At 42.2% G+C, this 21203-nt stretch overlaps 1 protein-coding gene across 1 annotated transcript in view; it reads left to right on the top strand.

Moving 5' to 3' along the window:
* LOC122561580 (fructose-1,6-bisphosphatase isozyme 2-like) overlaps window positions 1-15517 on the top strand; it is a 55894-nt gene extending 40377 nt beyond the window's left edge. The window contains exons 6-7 of the mRNA XM_043713401.2: window positions 9461-9580; window positions 13945-15517. Coding sequence (XP_043569336.1) covers window positions 9461-9580; window positions 13945-14139 — 315 coding nt within the window. The 3' untranslated portion in view covers window positions 14140-15517. The remainder of the gene's footprint in view (window positions 1-9460; window positions 9581-13944) is intronic.
* Window positions 15518-21203: the final 5686 nt, after the last annotated feature.

Here is a 21203-nt window from a genome sequence, read left to right on the forward strand (position 1 = left end):
GCCTCGGGCAAGCATCTGTGTGGAATTTACACGTTCTCCCAGTATGTGTGGGGGTTTCATCCGGCTGCTGCAATTCAAGGGTGTGCAGGTTAGGTGAATTGGCCATTTGAAATTGCCCATAGCATTCAGTGAGGTGTAGGTTAGGTGTAAAAGTAGAGTAATGGGGAATGGGTTTGGGTGGAATACTCTTTGGAGGGTCGGTGTGGACTTGTAGGGCTGAAGGACCTGTTTCTACACTGTAGAGATTCTAAAAAAATATAGCTTCCTGTTTTCTCTTTTCTGTTGTGGGCAAACAAGGAGCAGGAAAAATCAGAAAACCAATTACCCTTCATCACCTGCTCATAATAACTTTTACAAATTTTTGAGACATGTATAGAGCAGGGACAGGAATGGTTGTGTCAGGTTCCGGAATTTAGACGTTTCAGTAAGAACAGAGAAGATTCAGTTATGTTTATTTTAGTGATGGAAAGGGATAGGTATAAAACACAGGGCAAGAGCAACAGCTGGGGGAAAGGCTAGTATGATGCGATAATTAAGATTTAGGATGCGTAGAATGGGGAAGGAAAATGCAGGGGACGGGTACAATTGAAATGTGGAGCTTATTCAAGGAAGAGCTACTGTGTGTCTTGATAAGTATGTAGCTGTTGGGCTGGGAGGAAATAGTCGAGTGAGGGAGCTGTGGTTTACTAAAGAAGTTGAATCTCTTGTCAAGAGAAAGAAGAAGGCTTATGTTAGGATGAGACATGAAGGTTCATTTATGGCGCATACAAGTTCTCCAGGAAAGACCTAAAGAGAGAGCTAAGAAGAGCCAGGAGGGGACCTGAGAAATCGTTGGCAGATAGTTTTCTATCAGCATATCAGGAATAAAAGAATGACTAGAGAAAGATTAGGACCAATCTAGGATAGTAGTGGGAAGCTGTGCATGGAGTCCAAGAAGACAGGGAAAACGCTAAATGAATATTTTTCCACAGTATTCATGCTGGAAAAAGGCAATGTTGTCAAGGACAATACTGTGGTACAGGCTACTAGACTAGATGGGATTGAGATTCACAAGGAGGAGGTGTTAGCAGTTCTGAAGAGTGTGAAAATAGATACGTCCCCTGAGCCAGATAGGATTTATCCGAGGATTCTCTGGGAAGCCAGGGAGGAGATTGCAGGTCTTTGGCTTAGATATTTGTCATAATTGTCTGCAGGAATAGTTCCAAAAGACTGGAGGATAGCAAATGTTGCTCCCTTGTTCAAGAAGGGGAGTAGAGACAACCCCGGTAATTATAGGCCAGTGAGCCTTACTTTAGTTGTAGGTAAAGTGTTGGAAAAGGTTATAAGAGATAGGATTTATAATCATCTAGAGAGGAATAAGTTGATTAGGGATAGTCAACACAGTTTTGTGAAGGGAAGGTCATGCCTCACACAACCTGATTGAGTTCTTTGAGATGGTGACGAAACAGGTGGATGAGGGTAAACTGGTTGGTGTGGTGTATATGGATGTCAGTAAGGTGTTTGATAAGGTTTCCCATGGTAGGCTATTGCACAAAATACGGAGGCATGGGATTGAGGGTGATTTAGTGGTTTGGATCAGTACTTGGCTAACTGAAAGAAGACAGAAGGTAGTGGTTGATGAGAAATGTTCATCCTGGAGTTCAGTTACTGGTGGTGTGCTGCAAGGATTGGTTTTGGGGCCACTGCAGTTTGTCATTTTTATAAATGACTGGGATGAGCGTGTAGAAGGATGGGTTAGTAAATTTGTGGATGACACTGAGGTCAGTGGAGTTGTGGATAGTGCTGATAGATGTTGCAGGTTACAGAGGGACATAGATCAGCTGCAGAGCTGGGCTGAGAGGTAGCAAATGGAGTTTAATGTGGAAACGTGTGAGGTGATTCACTTTGGAAGGAATAACAGGAATAAAGAGTACTGGGCTAATGGTAAGATTCTTGGTAGTGTAGAAAAGCTGAGCGATCTTGATGTCCATGTACATAGGTCCCTGAAAGTTGCCATCCAGGATTGTTAGGGTTGTTAAGAAGGCATAAGGTTATTTAGCTTTTATTGGTAGAGGGATTGTGTTTCGGATCCACTTGGAGTATTGCATACAGTTCTGATCATCACATTATAAGAATGATGTGTAAACTTTAGATAGGGTTCAGATGAAATTTGCTTTGATGTTGCCTGGTGAGGGAAGGTCTTATGAGGAAACGCTAAGGGACTTGAGGCTGTTTTCATTGGAGAGAAGAAAGTTGAGAGGTGACTTAATAGAGACATATAAGATAAGAAGATTAGGTAGGGTGAACAGTGAGAGCTAGCATGAGAGGACATAGTTATAAATTGAGGGGTGATAGATACAGGACAGATATCAGAGGTACTCAGAGTAGTAATGGCTGGAATGCCCTGCCTGCAACAGAAGTAGACTCACCAACTTTAAGGGCATTTAAATGGTCATTGAATAAACATATGGATGAAAATGGAATAGTGTAGGATAGATAGGCTTTGGATTGGTTCCACAGGTCGGTGCAACATCGAGAGCCGAAAGGCCTGTACCACGCTGTTATGTTCTATGTTCTAAATCTTACATCAACAATTTGATAAATAAAAGGTTATTTGTTTTATACATTACCAATTATAAGAAAGCAGAACAGGCCACCAGGAGAACTCATTGTTCCTTCAAGTACTTATTGTCCTGGACCAACAGAATAGAAGTCTTAATTTAACCTTCCATATGAGCTAATGAATGGAAAATTTACCCTGTCTAAAGTGTTCCTCCCAGATGCCATCATAACCTTTCTACATGGACTTCCTACTACTACTACAATGCTTAAATAGTGTTTGAGGCAGATGGGGTTTTCTACATAAGTATGTCTAAATGGTGGATGGTACTCCCTGAGGGGTTTCTATTGACACCAGTGGAAAAAAGGTTGAGGGGGTTTAACATTGGGCAGGTGATCCAATTCATCACATTACTCCTATGCAATGAAATGCCAAAGAAGTTCTGTGATTCCTTGCAGAGGAATTGCTAACCTCCGTTCTGATTTTTGACCCCTCAAATAGCAACAACAGAGGAGGAATAAATTCTTATCCATCCCATCACTAGCCCAATCATTATAAAATAATTTCAATGACTCTTTCTTTTGAGAATGTGCTGGCAGAATGTGCACCAATCAGAACAGTGTGTACTCCAGCATTCATAATATGCCTGACATGAGAGCCTGATAGTGAAACTGAGGAACAAAGATGAAAAATGCCTTTCATTCTCCTATCTCATGCCCCTATGTTTATAATAAAAAGATACTAAGTACTGCTATATTTAATTTTTCCTATGTCACAACAGTAAACATACCAAAAGTACGTAATTAGCTGCAAATCACTAGCTTGGAGCTGCCTGGTGGTCAAGAATTTTGCTAAACAGGTGCAAGTCTTTAGTTCTTTTCTAAAGACAAAAATCTGCAGACACTGGACTCCAAAGCAGACAAATAGCAGACAAACAGGGGCTGGAAGAACAGCAAGCCAGGTAGCATCAAGAGGTGGAGAAGTCAACGTTTTGGTTATTAATCATTTTTCAGGATGAGATGTGAGGGTAGGGGAAGCTGCAGATAAAAAGAGAGGAGGGGACTGGGTGGGGAGAGTAGCAGAATGGTGCAAAGGTGATAGGTGGTCACAGGTAGTGGGTACGACCTGGTTGGTGAATGGGAGGGATGAATCTGGTTGGTAGCTGGAAGGATGGGTTGAATGGAAGGGGGGAGGTAGGGCTGGGAAGAGAGCTGGGGGATGGGTGGGAAGATTGTTTGAAGTCCTCTGGGCTGCAGGCTGCCCAGGCGGAAGATAAGGTGTTGTTCCTCCAATTTGCGGTCTAATTCACGCTAGCATTGGAGGAGGCGGAGCATGGACATATCAGAGAGGGCGTGGAAATTGGAATTGAAATGGGCAGTGACCACTAGGCCGAGTGAAGATGCTTAGTGAAGTGGTCACCTAGACTACATTTAGAGAGAAGACCACATTAGGAGCACCAGGCGCAGTCAGTTGGAAGAGATGCAAGTGAACCTCTGTCTCACCTGGAAGGACTGTTTGGCACCCTGGATGGAGGTGAGGGAGGTAGTGTATGGGCTGCTGTTGCATCTTTTTCGCTTATAGGGGAAGGTACTGGCAAGATTGGAAAGGTTGGTGGGAGGGTGGCGTGAACCAAGGGGTGACAAAGGGATCAGTCCTTGTGGAAGGCAGAGAGGGGTGGGGAGGGGAAGATGTTCTGGTTGGTGGAGTCTAATTAGAGTTGGCAGGAGTGTTTTAGAATAATACGTAGGATGCAGAGGCTATTGGGTGGCAAGTGTGAACCAGGGGAACCCTGTCTTTATTATGTTTGGGGGTGTGGTTTACAGCAGTGGACCAGGGAATGGAGGAGGTGGGGTGGAGGCCTCTCTGGATGACAGAGGAGGGAAAAAATGTTGTTTGAAATAGGAGGACATCTGGGAACATCTGCTCGTTAGAGCAGATACGATGGAGATGGGAGTATTGGGAAAACAGGATGGAGTTTTTGCAGGATACAGGGTGGGAGGTGGTGTAGTCCAGGTAGAAATGGGAGTCTGTTGGTTTATAGTAAATGCCCGTCCATAAATTTCTCCAATTCCGAGAGGTGGCAATAGGCACTCGCATGTTGGTTACATCGAACAGCCCCTCTTCAGTATGTACGCAGGTACTGTTTCCCAACTATTCTGCCATTACATCGATGATTGCACTGGTGCTGCATCCTGCATCCAGGCTGAACTGGGAGCAGTTCATCAAATTTGCTAACTACCGCTCCCCCCCCGCCCCGCACCACATTCAAGTTCACTTGGTCTATCTCGGACACTTCCCTCCCCTTTCTTGATCTCTGTATTGCCATCTCCAGCAATAGCTTACTAACTGATATTTACTATAAACCACAAGACTCCCATTGCCATCTGGACTACATCTACCAATAACTGTGACAATCTCAGGCTGTATCATTTCCATGGTACTTTCAGATTTGTGCACATCCCTGTACGAGTAAAACAGGGAAGATGACATAACCATAACTAACAAGGTAGATCAAGGATAGTGTTTAAGCCAAAGAAGAGGCAAATCAATTGACCAAAAAAAGCAACAACCCTGAGGACTGGGAGAAATTTAAAATTCAGTAGAGGAGGACAAAGGGTTCAATTCGGAAGGGGAAAATAAAAGATGAGAGTAAGCTTGCGGAAAACTTAAACACTGACTGCAAAATCTTCTATATAGATATTTAAAGAGAAAAAGACTGGTAAAGATAAATGGAGGTCCTTTATAGTTAGAATCAGGTGAATTCATAATGGACAACAATGAGCTGGCAGACAAGTTGAACAAGTACTTTGAATCTGTCTTCACAAGGAATAACCTTTGGACATGCTAGGGACAGAGGGTCAAGCGTGAAGGAGGAACTGAAGGAAATCCTTATTAGTCAGGAGATAGTATTGGGGAAATTGATGGGATTAAAACTCAATAACTCCCTAGGATCTGATGCTCTGCATCCCAGAATACCTAAGGAAGAGGTCCTAGACATATTGGCATTGGTGATCATTTTCCAGCATTCTATAGACTCTGGAAGAGTTCAAATAGACTGGAGGGTTGCTGATGTAACCCCACTGTTTAAAACAGGTGGGAGAGAGAAAACAGGGAATTATAGGCTGGCTAGCCTGACATTGGGGGTGGAGAAAATGCTGGGTCAATTGTTAAGGATGTAATAACTGAGCATTTGGAAAGCATCAGTCCAAGTCAGCATGGATTCACTAAAGGGAAATCATGCTTGACAATTCTTCTGGAATATTTTGAGGATGTGACCAGTAGAGTGGACAAGGGTGAGTCAGTGGATGTTGTGTATCTGGACGTTTCAAAAGGCTTTTGACAAGGTTCCACACAAGAGATTAATAATCAAAATTAAAGGCCATGGTATCAGAGACAATATATTAATGTGGATAAATGTAGTCAGCAACAGGAAACAGATTTGGAAAAAAGGGTCCTTTTCAGAGTGGGAGGTAGTGATGGATGGGGTACCACAGCGTTCAGTGCTGGGACCCCACCTGTTCACAATACACATTAATGATTTGGAGGAAAGAATTGAAGAAACTTCTCCAAATTTGCAGATGACACTGAGCTGAGTGGCAGCATGTACTGTGAGGAGGATGCTAAGTGGATGACTTGGATAGGCTGGCTGAATGGGCAAATACTTGGCAAATGCAGTGCAATGTGGACAAACGTGAGGTTATTCTCCTTTGGTGACAGAAACAGGAAGATAGGTTTAGGAAAAGATGAAGTGCAATGAGATCCATGTAGCATGGTGGAACAGTTGCTGAAGTTTGACATGCAGGTACAAGTGGCAGTGAGGCAAGCTAATGGCATGCTGGCCTTCATAGCGAGAGGATTTGAGTATGTGAGTAGGGGTGTCTTGCTGCAGTCTTGGTAAGTCCACACCTTGAGTATTGTTTTAGTGTCCCATTCTGAGAAAGGACATTCTTGCTGTTGAGGAAGGCCAGCAAATGTTCACCAGACTGATTCCCAGGGTGGCAGCATGGACATATGAAGAAATACTGGATCAACTGGGCTTGTACTCAGTGGAATTTAGAAGAATGAGTGGAGAATCTCTTAGATACATATAAAATCATGATGGGATTGTTCAGGCTAGATGCGAGAAGAATGTTCCGATGTTGGGGGCAGTCAAGAACCAGGAGTCACAGTCAGAGAATAAAGGTTAAGGCATTCAGGACTGAGATGAAGAAGAATTTCTTCATTCAGAGGGTTGTGAACCTTTGAAATTCTTTACCGCAGAAAGCTGTTGGAGTCAGTTCCTTAGATATATCAGGTGGACATGCCCTTGCAGCAAAAGAGATCAAGGGCTATGGAAGTGTCTTTAGAGCGAAAGTGGGAGTGGGATATTGAAATTGCATAATCAGTCATGATCATATTGAATGGTGATGCAGACTCAAAGGGCCAAATAGCCAACTCCTGCACCTATTTTCTGAGTTTCTACATTAATACATGAATTCAATTACGCGGCAATGTGAGGTCAGTGTGCTGGCTCCATACTTAACGTTGTCTGACTCAACTTCATATACCAATGAACACTCATATACCACCACCTGTATGCAATCCTTTAGCTGGAATGGTTATTAAAGCCTTTTACTATCAGCTATTCTTAGGAAGGTCTGTGTTTAAATGTTGACCTGCTCTTTTAAACTAACCTATGGAGTTCAAATAGAATCATTCGCTGTCATTCATTTTGTTGTTATCTGAGAAATGAAATGCTTCCTCGAGGGAATAATAATTGTTTTCTGAAATTTCTAGAATACATTACAACACTGCGTCTCATTTCATTTTCTTTCTTTAGTTATGATATGAGCCTTGCCTTTGTTTCACCTTCCCAGCCAGTTCCTGAATCTTACTTTAGTTTTTTAAATAGTGGGAATCGAAATGTAATCCCGAAAAATATGAAGTGATGCATTTTGGGAAGCAAGTTAGTGCATGTTTATTGGTAGGACCTCGAGAAGTGACCTTGATGTGTTTGTGCATAGATTCTTGAAGGCAGCAAGTCAGGGAGATAAGGTGGTGAAGAAGGCATGTGGAATTCTTGCCTTTATGATTCAAGGCATTGAATACCAGAGCTATAATAGATCTATATCTACCATTAGTTCAGCCACAGTGGGCTACTAACTGCATTTCTCTTTGCTACACTGTAGGAAGGATGAGATTGTTTTAGAGAGGGTGCAGAAGTGATTCACCAGTATGTTGCCTGGGCTGGAGTGATTTAGCTATAAAGAGAGACTAGCTGGACTGGATTTGTTTTCTTTCAAGCAGGGAAGACTGAGGGGATCTGATTGAGGTGTACAAAGTTCTGTGGAGAATGTTTTCCCCTTAGTAGACGGTTCAGTGACCAGTTTTAAATTAAGAAGCAGAAGGGATTTAGAAATTTCTTTTACACCCAGAGGATTGTAAGTGTCTGAACTCACTACCTAAGATGGTGTTAGAGGCAGGAACCCTCAAGAGATTTAGGAACTGTTAGATGAACACTTGAAGCGTCATAGCAAATAGGCTACAGGCCAAGCCTTGGAAACAGGATTAGAATCGTTCAATGGATGATGACCAGTGTGGACACAATGGCCCTTCCATGCTTTAACATTCTACAAATCTATGAACCTAGTTCAGTGCCTGGTTTGTTTCGTTCAACTGGTGGTAGCTGGATATTTGACTAGAAATTGTGATGAGTGAGGAGAAAGTGGAGCCTGATAAAAGGCCTTTGAGAGACTCTGCTGGCAGCATCAGTTGTGTGAAAGAGCAGGCTGAAGAAGGTGAGTAAGTCCTTACAAACCCATATCCATATAATCCATAAGCTGATGAAGGTGGACACAAAGTGGATTTGCAATTTTCACATTAAAAGAGAAAAGGAAAATGCCAAACAACTTCCACTGAGTATCTGTTCCACTAACAGTTGCAATTTTTTTTGTGTGATTAATCAACTTGGAGAAGCATGTTGACAATCATTGGCCTTCACATATCCTGCATCCTATTACTCTGTCTCATTGTGTATTACGCGGAATGTGAGTGTTTCCATTCCACAGTTTAGATATTGGATACTGATCCTAACAGATGATTGCTAAATTATTATTAATCAGCTAACCAGAGTAAATAAAGGAAGTAGACTTAATTAGTTACTGTCAGACTTCTAAACATATGGAGGGAAACTCTCCTCTAATGGATTTTGCATTCTGTGATTTTAAACCACAGGTATAATCGTGTAGGTGTGCTAAATTGTTTTTACTTGTAGTCCTCTACTGACTTCAGCATACAGGGCAAGAGCAGAGAAAGATTTCCATTACAGATCACCATCAAGTGACCATTGAAGGAAAGTACCTGGTTGGAGAGCTGTTATTTTAATCAATCCCATTCATAGATGTTATTCAGCTCAGTCCACCTGAAAATGTATCTGTTCTCGTAATTCTGTTCAAGTGCAATAAAAAATATTGGTAGGATCAAGTGGCTTGAGAGAGAAATGACCAATTCTGTCTTACACAATGTTTGACTAAAAAAATCACAGGCTAAACATTATGTCTAAAAGATTGCACAGAAGTTTCCTGTTTGCTCAGTTCCTTGCATGTATTGTGTCAGTTTTATGCCAATACCTTTACCAATAGGTATATGAAGAAAATATATCTGTTTCGCTTTTCTCCAACATTATTGCAGTTTTTAAAAGTTCAATGTAAATCACAATGAACAGGCTCTCACTCTCAACATCTAAGTTCATCAGTTAAGGATGATCATTTAGAGGAGGTACTGGAGAGAGTTCAGCACAAACTGGTTTCTGAAAAGCTATTGCCTTTTGGTGAAAAATGGGAAAAGAAATTACAGGATGGACACTTACAATGAAGTGGAATTTAGTGTTTCACTATTCTTTGAGCTAACTGCATTCACATATGTCATCTTTTCTTTGTGCAGGATGGTACTGCTCCATACAGTTCAAGATATGTAGGGTCTATGGTGGCAGATGTTCATCGTACATTAAAATATGGAGGTATCTTCATGTATCCTGCCAACAAGAAAAGCCCAAAAGGAAAGGTACATTTTCACTTGTTGTAATTGGACATTCTTATGTTTGTGTTTTAGATGGCTTGTAAACACAAACATTTATTGCACCATGTAGTTAGCAGAACTTGGAGAGAGGACTCTTGTTTTTTGTTTTCAGTACAGATTCCAGCATCTGCAGTAATTTGCTCTTTTTGTTCGAAAAGAATGCCATGGAGACAAAGGCGATGCAAGGAAAGTTCAACATCATGTCATGGAGTCTCCCCATCCCAAGACCTTCACCCACCTGCAACACTCTCCCTCCACTTGAACTCCTCCCTCTGGCCTTTTAGCTGCACTTGGCCTGTTCATTGAAATGTGTCGACGTGACTTTGATCGCCTCAATTTCTCTGCCAACCCCCCCGCCCCCCCTCACTTGTTTCAACCTGAACTGACTGCACTCCATGCTCTTAGATCTAACCCTGATTTGTAATTAAGCCTGCTGACAAGGGTGGTGCTGCTGTTTTTCCGGCATACTTACCTCTACATTGCAGAGGCTGAGTGTCAGCTCTCAGATACCTCCTCCTACCTCCCTTGGATCTTCGAACATCATGCCATTGTGTCCACTTATTTCATCTGGAATCTCCCCTTCACTGCCTGCAAGCTCATAGTCTCCCAAACCTTCTACCTCCTCCCAAAATCCACAAATATGACTGCACAGGAGGCCTGTTGTTTCTGCCTACTCCTGCCCCACAGAACTCATCTCTTCCTACCTTGACTCGATTTTGTCTCCTCTTGTCTAGTCCCTTCCCACTTTTCCCCTGATATTTCACATCAGTTTCAGATTTCCAATTTGTGGGCTCCAGCTGATTCTTCTTCACCGTGGATGTGCATTCCCTTTACACATCCATTGCCACCAGGATGGTCTCAGATCTGTCCACTGCTTTCTGGAAAAGAAGTCTAGAACCATCACCTCAATCATCACTCTCTTCCACCTGATTGAGTTCTTCATCACCCTGTTCAACTTTTCTTTTAGCTCCTCTCTGTCTTCAGGTCAGAGGGGTAGCCATGAGTACCTGCATGGACCCCGGTTTTGCCTGTCTCTTGGTGAGGTATGTGGAACATTCCTTGTTCCAGTCCTATTCCTGCCCTCACTCACAAGTCTTCCTCTGGTATATTGATGACATCATCAGTGCTGTTTCCCTCTCTTGTCCAGAATTGGTAACGTTTATCCATTTCAATTCCAATTTCCATCCTGCTCTCACATTCACCTGGACCATCTCTGGCTCCTCCCCTCCCTCTGTTTCCATTTCCAGAGATAGGCTGGCCACAAAAATGCACTACAAAACCACTTACTCCCACAGTTACTGTTCTAGCACTGGGTAAATCCCTCTGCTAATTTAAACCCACAGAGAAGCTCAACTCATACTGTAATCTGTTAAATTTCAAGAGGCAAAGAACTATCCCAGAGGTCACAATTTAAAGTAAAAATTAACAATTTTATTCTTTAAGTCCAGAAGAGAACATTAAGCAACTACTTACAACTTCTTTCTCTTAAACTTATCTTTTACCTCCCACTCTACAATACTGGTCCAATAAATTCCCTCTTGAATTTATGGCAAATCAGTTTCAAAACCAGTTGTCATCTTCAGATGTCAAACTTTCTCTGTAGATTTCTTTAAATCAGCTTTGGTCTTCTAGTGCACAAATTTCTTATGGACTATTCAGCTAGTAGTCTATATTTGTTGGTGTTCTTGGCAGTTCTCCTTCTAACTGTTCAAAATGTCTGGGTTTATACCTCAAAATATCAGATAATTTCATTAGTTTGATGTCATCAAAACATTAAATTCAAATTCAATTGGATTTTGGTCTCTGGGACATAATTTAAACTAATTGGCTGAATTTGAATTTGTTTTTGTACCACGGCAACACAGAACCAGCTATTTGTGTCAACCAAATGTTATATTTTTAAATTGTTCAGTACACTGTGCTTTCAGTCAGTCCTTGCTAGCGTTCTCTCTCTTAAAAATACAGTACACACCTTCAAAACAGTTACCTTGACTATACATCCTCACACTCTACTTCCTGTAAAGATTCTATTCCTTTCTCCCTGTTCCTCTGTCTCTGGCTCATCTGTTCTAATTATGCCAGCTATGAGCAGGGGGCTTCTGAAATGTCCATCTTCTTCAGCCGAGGATTCTCCAGAGCCCTCAGCCAGGTTCAACAAATCTTCCGCATTTCAGCCCTCACTGCCTCTTTTCCCTCCCATGACAGTGAAAGGCCCTCCCTGCCCTTGTCCACACCTACTGTCCCACCAAAATCTACATCCAGAGGATCATTGGATGCCATTTTTGCCACGTCCAGCAGTATGCCACCACCAGTCACATATTCCCCTCTCTGCCCCCTTCCTTATCAGCCTTCTGCAAGGACCATTCCCTCTAGGACATCCTAGTCACTCCTTCACTCCCAACGTGTCTGCACACCCCATAGCATCTTCCCCTGCAATTGCAGATGGTGTAGCACTTGTCTGTTTACTTCCTATCTCCTCACTATCCAAGTTCCCGAACACAAATTGCAGGTGAAGCAGTGCTTTACTGTACTTCACTTGATTTAGTCAACTGCTTTCGCTGCTCACAGTGTGGTCTCCCCTGCATTGGGAAACGAAGCGCATATAGAACATAGAACAGAAAAAAGTACAGCACAGAATAGGCCCTTTGGCCCATGATGTTGTGCTGAGGATTAATCCTAATGTAAAATAAAATAACTTAACCTACGCATCCCTCAATTCACTGCTATCCATATGCATGAGTGACCACTGTGTAGAACACTTATGTTCTGTCTGCAAAAAAGACCCTGAGCTTCCAGTTGCTTGCCACTTCAACACACCATCCTGTTCCATGGCCAACATTTCTGTCTCAGGCTTGCTGCAGTGCTCCAGCAAAGCTCAGCACATGCTGGAACAATAGCACCTCATTTTCAGCTTGGGGACGCTGCAGCATTCAGGAGTTCAACATTTTAGGGCTTCAGCTTTTTTCCCCATTCCTGCCCCTACCACCAGTGGGTTGTTAACACACACTGAAAATATGTTGCTGGAAAAGCGCAGCAGGTCAGGCAGCATCCAAAGAGTAGGAGAATCGACGTTTCGGGCATGAGCCCTTCTTCAGCCACGTTCTCAAACAGACTCGCTACCACAGCCACATCTCCTTCCTGAAGAAGGGCTCATGCCCAAAACGTCGATTCTCCTGCTCCTTGGATGCTGCCTGACCTGTTGCGCTTTTCCAGCAACAAATTTTCAGCTCTGATCTCCAGCATCTGCAGTCCTCACTTTCTCCTGTTAACACACACTACCCATTAATTGTTCACATTAGCAGCTATTCAGCATCCCCCCACCCAGACTGACCTGTAACCACTCCTTTGTTGTTCTCTCTTTATTTTGCCACCTATCGTTTACTCTCCACCCTCCCACCACCCCATTCTGCTCCTGAAGAAGGGTCAGTGGACCCAAAACATTAACTCTGAGTTCTCTCCACAGTTGCTGCCAGACCTAAAGAGATTTTTCAGCAATTTCTGCTTCTGTTCCAGCATCCTCAGCTCTTTTATTTTTTTTAGCAGAATTAGGAATCCTGGCTGAACATTCCCTTCCATTACCAGGACACTGGCCAATTAACTAGCTGCACAACCACAGTTGTCTTCCTTTGTGCTTGGTATGACTCCGACCAGTGGAGAGTTTTCCACTGATTCACATTGAAATCTACCCTGCTAGGGCTCCTCGATGCCACATTCCCATCAAATGCTGCCTTGATGACGAGAACAGTCATTCATACTCTGCTCTCTGATTACAACACTCGGTTTTCAGTTGTGGCCTATATATTACAGAGCCATTTTAACTCGCCACAAATAGAAGCTCTGACTTCATCAGCATTGCTGCAATATAAATGAGATGTACAACATATGAAAGTCAAGAACTGCTGGAGGAGGTAGTTTTCTTGAAGTTTCTGTTCAAGTAAAGGATGGCAGTTTGTGTTACTGAAGACACAAACGAATCAATAATATTGTGCCAATGTCAAAGGCAAGGCTGCTGTTGTTGGTTTTGGGTATCCGGATATGAATGTAGACAGGTTTTTTTATTAGGGAAGGGGTGTCGATGAATAGTGCAAATTTAATTGCAATATAAATCTTCCTTAGTCTTAATTGAATGGTAAATAGACTCAATTATCTCAATGCCCTGCTCCTGCTCCAAATCTTTCATGAACCCTGAGTATACTAGCATTTTCCAGGAATAACCTGACTCACTTATTATCTACTGGTTGAACTTAATGATATGGTTCAAGCTCACTGCTACATATTAGAATAATTGATGTTAGTGTTATGGTAAATGTTATAATAAATAATTTAAATGTGTTGTTTGTTAACCACAGCTTCGTCTTCTGTACGAATGCAACCCAATGGCCTTTATAATGGAACAGGCTGGTGGAAAAGCCACAACAGGAACCCAGCCAGTACTTGATGTGAAGCCAGAGTCTCTTCATCAACGGGTTCCACTCATAATGGGATCACCTGATGATGTTGATGAATTCCTTTCCTTTGTAACGAAACACGAAGCTAACGCATGAAGTTTCAAGCTCCCTACAGATTGCAAAACTGATTACTTGAAACAATAATGACCGATCTATAGATTTAAATAAACAGGACTGTGCTCAGTACAAAAGTGTAAACTGTATGAGAAACACATTTGAAGTAGATATAAGAATATATTGCTAAATTTTCTTCCATGCTTGACTCAATTCTGCATTTGGTTTTCTGAATTCTCAGTTTTCCTGAAAGTATAGTTTTCTTGCTGCACTTAGAAAATTAGAGACTCTTTGGGCAGTTGTTTCTAAAATTATTTCACTATTTCTTTGTGCATTTGTTGAGTTAAATGAGTTCAGAATTATGTTAATGTTGTTCATACGGGTGACAATTATCCAAAGAAACTGAGGCTTAACTTCATTTCAAGCAGTCAGGGAAAGGGACAAGGTCAAACTATTTAAATGGAGAATACTGAAGAAGGTGTACAGCTGGCTACCAATTCATTGTCATCTGTTTCGTTCTCCTGTTGAAGACCAATTTTACCCTTATGTGTATTCAAGATAGAATTATTCCATTTCAAACATTAAGTACCAATTTTTACAAGTAACAAAGTAAATCATGAGTCTCGCCATGTTTCACACAAACTTTCCCACTATATACAACATCCATCCAAGCACATATATGACTTGAATTGATGAAAATCTGTCCACGAGAACTGTTGTAACCAAGTGAAAATGGATGAGATGACTACTTTACCCTATCCTCCCACTACTTGTTTGACTGCAACAGGTTTGTGCTTTAGAATTTAGAGAGAATGCATTTTACCAATTCTATAAATACTCCACTATTTTAATTTTGAGGCTAAGAAGAATTTCAGATTTCCTTAGGTTAAACAAACAACATTATGTATTGAACTGTTCTCCAAGCTAAAAATGATCAAGCAAAGCAATACTGTTCATACAGTCACGCATTGTCTTAACGTGTCTCCTTCTTAGCAAAGAGCCCTTGAAGTTCTCTGCTCAGCCTAGCGAGATTCTATTAACTTATGTCAACAGCTGTTATTATTTCCAAACAAGCAATTGCGTTTTGATGTTCCATTGTAGAAACATTTGAAAAGTTTCAGGTTGATGTGAATTGATGCAAGGTGGGGTCTTTCATGCTTCCAAGGTCTTTCATGTTTATTTTCATCCTTTTTGGTAGATTGTTGAAAATGTGTAATTGCAACAGTTGCCCAATGTGCGTTAACTCTTCAAAAAACGCAATGCTTTGTCGAGGTTTCTGTTTTACTTTAAATCCAGCTGGGAAAAGACAGAGTTACAGAGTGACACAAGCTCTACCCTTTATCTACAAAATCCCTTATTGCAATTACTTAAATATGAAATGAATTGTTTCAAAATAAACTTTTTAAAGTTAAACTGATAATGTAGTTCATTATTTTGTGTATAATGTTGAGTTTAGTCAGAGGCTACCTAACTAAATAACCATCCTGAGTTTGGTTGCTTCAATAAAATGTTAGTAATTGTATGCAAGATTAAAAGACCTATAAGGGGAGGAAGGGTCATATTTCTGATCTTAGCTTATCAACCCAGAATCATTAGCCAACCAATTGTACAGCTTCTTTATGTCACCAGAACTCACCCAAAGGACAAATATCTGGTTCGCCCACCATGAGCTGTACAAATGGTCTGTGCTCAAGTGACACCGAAGACTTGTTTTTTTTTAAATTTAATTATACTATTTACTGGAGTTAGAAGAGTAAGAGGTGATTTAGTTGAAATATATATTATCCTGAAAGGTCTTGATAGAGTTGCTGCAGAAAGGATGTATCCTCTTATGAGAAAATCTCGAACTCGGGTTTGCTGATTAAAAATAAGAGGTTGGATCCAAGATGGCAGCGGTCTGAGTGGTCTGCTGTACTGGACTCTGTGCCATACCCCCAGGCAAGGTGGTCCTTTACCATGCCCCCACCACCATCAACCACCCCCAGGAGAAAAAAGTATTAATTTAAACTAAACTGATAATCTGGAGCTGCTTTAAGGCCAGGATGAAATTGAATAAAGGAAAGGGTCCGAAAGGAGCACAGCAGACAGGGCACTCCCCTACTGCATTGGGGGTGGCTGCAGCCAGTGCTCAAACTCCTGTGGCAGCCCCTTTGGATCTAACAGGACAGCAGCATTTACTCTTGGGGTTTGCCAAACTCCAAGAAAAGCAACTGTAGAACCACTATCTGCCAAGCTAAAAAAGATAAGCTGGAAATCCAGCTGCTGGACCAAAGAATGGAGGCAGTAGAGGAGAGGACCGCGGCATTGGAGACCATGGTGGAGGTCTTGGGAGGAAGGATCCAAATACTGGAAGACTAGGTTCAGGTCCTTCAAAACCAAGTTGACGACTTAGAGAACAATAATAGGAGAAAAAGCTTACAGCTCGTGAGTCTTCCAGAACACAAAGAAGGTGAGGACCTTGTCGGCTTCTTGGAGGGGTGGCTCCCGAAGTTCCTGAGGTTGGAGTTGGAGTCGGGCTTGGTGAGCGTGGAGCAGGCCCACTGGATTGCAATGCACAGGTCTGGGTTGGACCCACGCCCCCACACAGTCCTGTATTATATAAAAAAAGTTAAAAGTTGAAACAGCAAGAAAACTGGGAAGAAATTGACAGGATTTAATGTACAAAGGCTCAAAGTAATGTTTTTTCAGGATTTTTCAGAAGCCCCAATTAAGAAGAGAAGGGCATTTGATGAAGTCGAGAAAGAATTAAGGGACCTGAAAATTTAATATTCCTTGAGGTACCCGGCCGTGTTGTGTTTCGTCCCTGGGGGGGACAGTATATAATTTTGACTCTGCAGAAAAGATGAGGCACTTTGTGAATTCTTTGAATTGAAGGACCTGACTTGGGGTGGGAGGGGAGGGGGCATCATTGCAGACAAAGGTATGGGTTTTTTTATTGCCTCTTTTTTTCACTTCTCTCTCCACTTATCCACTTATCTGTGGTTATTGGCTTTATACGTACAGCCTTGTTGTAAAACTGGAATTATTTTATATATTGGTCGACTGGGCATTATCTAGGGCCCTTTTTTTACTGCTGTCCTTTTGATTTTGTATTGGGGGTGGCTATTTCTGTGGTTAAGATGAGTGGGGAGGGGGAGTGGGGGGTGGTGTGGGGGTGGTGATGGGCATCCATTGTTAACTCCCAGAATGTAAATAACATGTTTTCCTAATCTGTGAATTGCCTAGGGCTAGGGCACAGCCTCAGCTGGAGGGAGTTAAGATGGTAGTAGGATTGGGAGGATAACCCCCTATTGGCAAGGTGGAAGATCTCTAGTGAATTGGGAGTTATTTAGGTGTTTGTTTCAGTTAAATGTGGTGATTAGTTTTTTAGTTGTAGTAGTTTTTATAGGAGTAATTTTTAGACTTCACGGAGTTAATGTCTTTGTAGCTCATCACACCTCAGATGAGCATTCTCCTCTTGGGAAACCACGAGCTGCCCTGGACGACCATGGCTAGTGATTTGTTCAGGTGGTGCACCTGGAATATAAAAGGGAGCCATTCTCCTATTGAAAGAAAGAATGTTTTGTCAAGCCTTAGGAAGGAAAGGGGCATTGCCCTACTGCAAGAGATGCATCTAACTGATAAGGAGCATCTGAAACTGTAGCGGGGGGTTTATGACAGGGTATTCTTCTCCTTCTTCAGCTCTAAGAGTAGAGGAGTGGCTATACTGATAAGAAGGAACCTCCCTTTCCAAGTAATGGAGCAGATTAAGGACAAACATGGATGGTTTAACATTCTTAAAGCCCTAATACATGGGGAAGAGTATGGCATCTTAAATGTATATTGTCCCCCAGTGCATCCTCTTAAATTTCTAATTGATGCAGTGGCTAAAATAATGAATCTTGGGGTGTGCCGCATGATCATAGGAGGGGATTTTAATCGCCTAATAAATCCCGAAGTTGACAGGATGCCAAGGGCCTGGCAAGTACGCCCGCGCAATCTAAGCAGTTGGTGGACCTGTGTGAGGAATTGGGACTAGTGGATGTATGGAGACACCTCCACCCTAATGGAAGAGACTTTATGTTCTACTCCAACCCACAAAAGTGCCATACGCGAATTGACATGTTTTGTATGCGAACTGATGGTTTGGACAGAACATTGGCTTGCTAAATTGGGAATAAAGCTGTCTTGAATCATGAGCCAGTGTATTTAGATGTTAAAATCAAGGGTAGTGGAATGGATACACAGCACTAGCACATGTACACATTTCTGTTAAGGGAAATCAAATTTGTCGAATATATCAGAAGAGAGTTCAGAGCCCTCTGGTACATCCAGTAGTCCGGCAATACTTTGGGAGACCGCTAAGACATATTTACGAGGCCTGATCATTTTGTATTCTACGACTGGAAGAAGGCAGAGGGAGGAGCAACAACGGATGCTGGAGGCCCGGCTGCAGATAGCTGGGAAGCATAGTAGGCCCTCTTTGGTCAAGTTACAGCGGGTCACAATCCTCCGAGCAGTTCTCGACTCATTGTACACACAAGTGGCTAAAAATGAGGTCTCCTTTGCTAAACAAAGACTGTTTGAATTTGGAGACAAGCCAGGTAGATATCTGGCATGTTTGGCTAGGAGGAAAAAAGCTTCCCAATGTATTACGTCTGTTAAGGAGAAGGCTGGTATGATTACCTGTGAGTTGAAGAAAATCAATATTAGATTTAGGGAATACTTTGCAGAACTATATCAGTCGGAGGTGGGGGGCAAACACAGCGCAGTGAGAATGCAGTCCTTTTTTGAGAATCTGGACCTCCCCAGTATAAATACATAAATACAGAACAGGTTTCCCTATTGAGTATGCCTATAACAGTACAGGAAGTGCAGGAAGCAATAAGGCAACTCCAGGGTGGCAAAGCACTGCAGCCAGATGGATTCCCAAGTGAATTCTATAAGCAAATCATAAATGTATAGCTATTCATATGCACAGGATTGTCTGCCACCTTCTCTTAGGGAGGCTAATATCTCTCTCAATTTAAACAAGGGGAAAGACCTCGAAGAGTGTGCTTCGTGTATGTGCTTTGCTGTTGAATGTAGGCTTTAAAATTCTATCTAGCATGCTAGCTGTGAGGTTGGAAAAGGTCCTGCCCCATATTATAAGAGAAGATCAGACGGGTTTTGTCAAAGGCCGTTGCTCCTCCAACAATATCAGGAGGGTATTGAACATCATGCAGGTATGCCAGCAAAGATTGATTCCGGGTTTGGTGGTCTGTCTAGACGCAGAAAAGGTGTTTGATCAGATAGAATGGCCATATCTGTTTGGGGACCTAGAGCGTTTGGTATGGGGCACTTTTTGCCAGTTGGGTGACAGTATTGTATAATGATCCTAAAGCAGCAGTCATTACAAACGGTGCTAAGTCAGATAACTTTAACATTGGGAGAGGTAGTTGACAGGGTGTTCTCTCTCACCACTTGGCAATTGAACCGTTAGCTGAGGTTATCAGGAGGGATCCTGAAATAGTGGCGCTAAGGGTGGGAATGTGGGAACATAAGGTCACCTTATATGCTGATGACGTCCTCTTGTTCTTGGCCAATCTGGAGAAGTCTGTTCCTCGACTGATTCAAACAATTAATTTATTTGGCAGTTTCACGGGTTACAGGATCAACTTTACAAAATTGGAAGCCTTGCCAGTAGGGAGATTAGTGGAGGTGCCTAATCTGAAGGATGGAATGTAGTTCCCATTTAGCAGGTCGCCTAAAGGCTTTTTGTATTTGATAATTCTTATTATCCCTTCCTTCCACCAGCTATATAAAGCTAACTATGTACAACTATTGGAGAGGATAAAATAGGATTTGCAGCGGTGGGAGGGGTTACCATTATCATGGTTGGGCCGCATAGCCCTGATTAAAATCAATGTTCTTCCTCGCCTGTTGTACCCCATGAAAATACTCCCGTTGCTGCTACCCAAACGAGTGTTAGGAGCTCAGTGGTTGGCTAGGGTCCTTCATTTGGTGCCATAGGCACCCTCTAATTAAATTCACTAAATTGCAGCTTTCACAGGGTGAGGGAGGGGTGGATCTTCTGGATTTGAAGAAATATCAAATAAGCGCCCTGTTAGCATATGTTGGTGACTGAATACGGGGGGGGGGGGGGATTTGGAGTCGATTTGGCTTGACATTGAAGCCTCACAGTCAAGATGACCTCTAGTTAATTTATTATTTATGGATAAGATGAAATCCATGACCAAGCAGTGTAAAAATCCAATCATTTTAAATACAGTGAAAGCCTGGAGGAAAATGAGGCAAGACGAGGGCAATTGGTCTAAGACCTAGCCATTTCCCCTGTTGGTGGGAGCCCAAGGATTTAAACCTGGGGCAATGGACTCTGGCTTTAAGCTATGGGAGAATGAGGAAATCTTATGCCTGGGAGATTTGTTTGAGGGGAAGGTCCTGATGTGATTTAGTCAGTTAATGTAAAATTAGTATAGGCACTCTCACACATTGCTACTGGTCATGTTGTAGGATCCAGGGATACTGGAGTGCTATATCAACAGAGCTAAAGGACATCCTGAGGATTGAAATTAACATGGATTTGGTATTATTTCTTCTGGGGTTACCAAATTTGCCCTCTCTGGGGGAACACGGGACGAGATTGTGTAACATTCTTACCCACTGTGCGAGGAAGAACATTCTAGTGAATTGGGCATCGGAAAAACCACCAGGTCTTATGGAGTGGTGTAGGCTGGTGATGGAGCTTCTCCCCCAAGACTACCTCACAAACGTGGTGCATCACAAAACGGAGCAGTTTTACAAGATGTAGCGGCCCTTTTTAAATTCATTGATGCAGACTTATCAGCAATGTTAATTAGGGCCATGGTATAGTTGTGGGAATCGGTATGGGTGCCCATGGTGCCCTGGGAGGGAGGCTAGGGGAAAAAAGAGAATATGGGTACTATAGCTGGCGCTCCCAGGGATGGGAGCCTCAATGGGGGTGTGATAAGTGAGATAGAATAAAGTAGTGAGATATAATTTAGTGTAAGTTAATATTTATTTAAGCTGTTTGTAGTTTAGTTTAAGTAGATACATTTGTTCTGGTAGAATAGTAGGTCATTCATTACTAATAGTATCGCGTTATG

The sequence above is a fragment of the Chiloscyllium plagiosum genome, unplaced genomic scaffold (genome assembly GCF_037043375.1).
Source record: "Chiloscyllium plagiosum isolate Xiang-an unplaced genomic scaffold, Cpla_swu_hap1 HiC_scaffold_2, whole genome shotgun sequence".
In the NCBI taxonomy this organism is placed as follows: Eukaryota; Metazoa; Chordata; class Chondrichthyes; order Orectolobiformes; family Hemiscylliidae; genus Chiloscyllium; species Chiloscyllium plagiosum.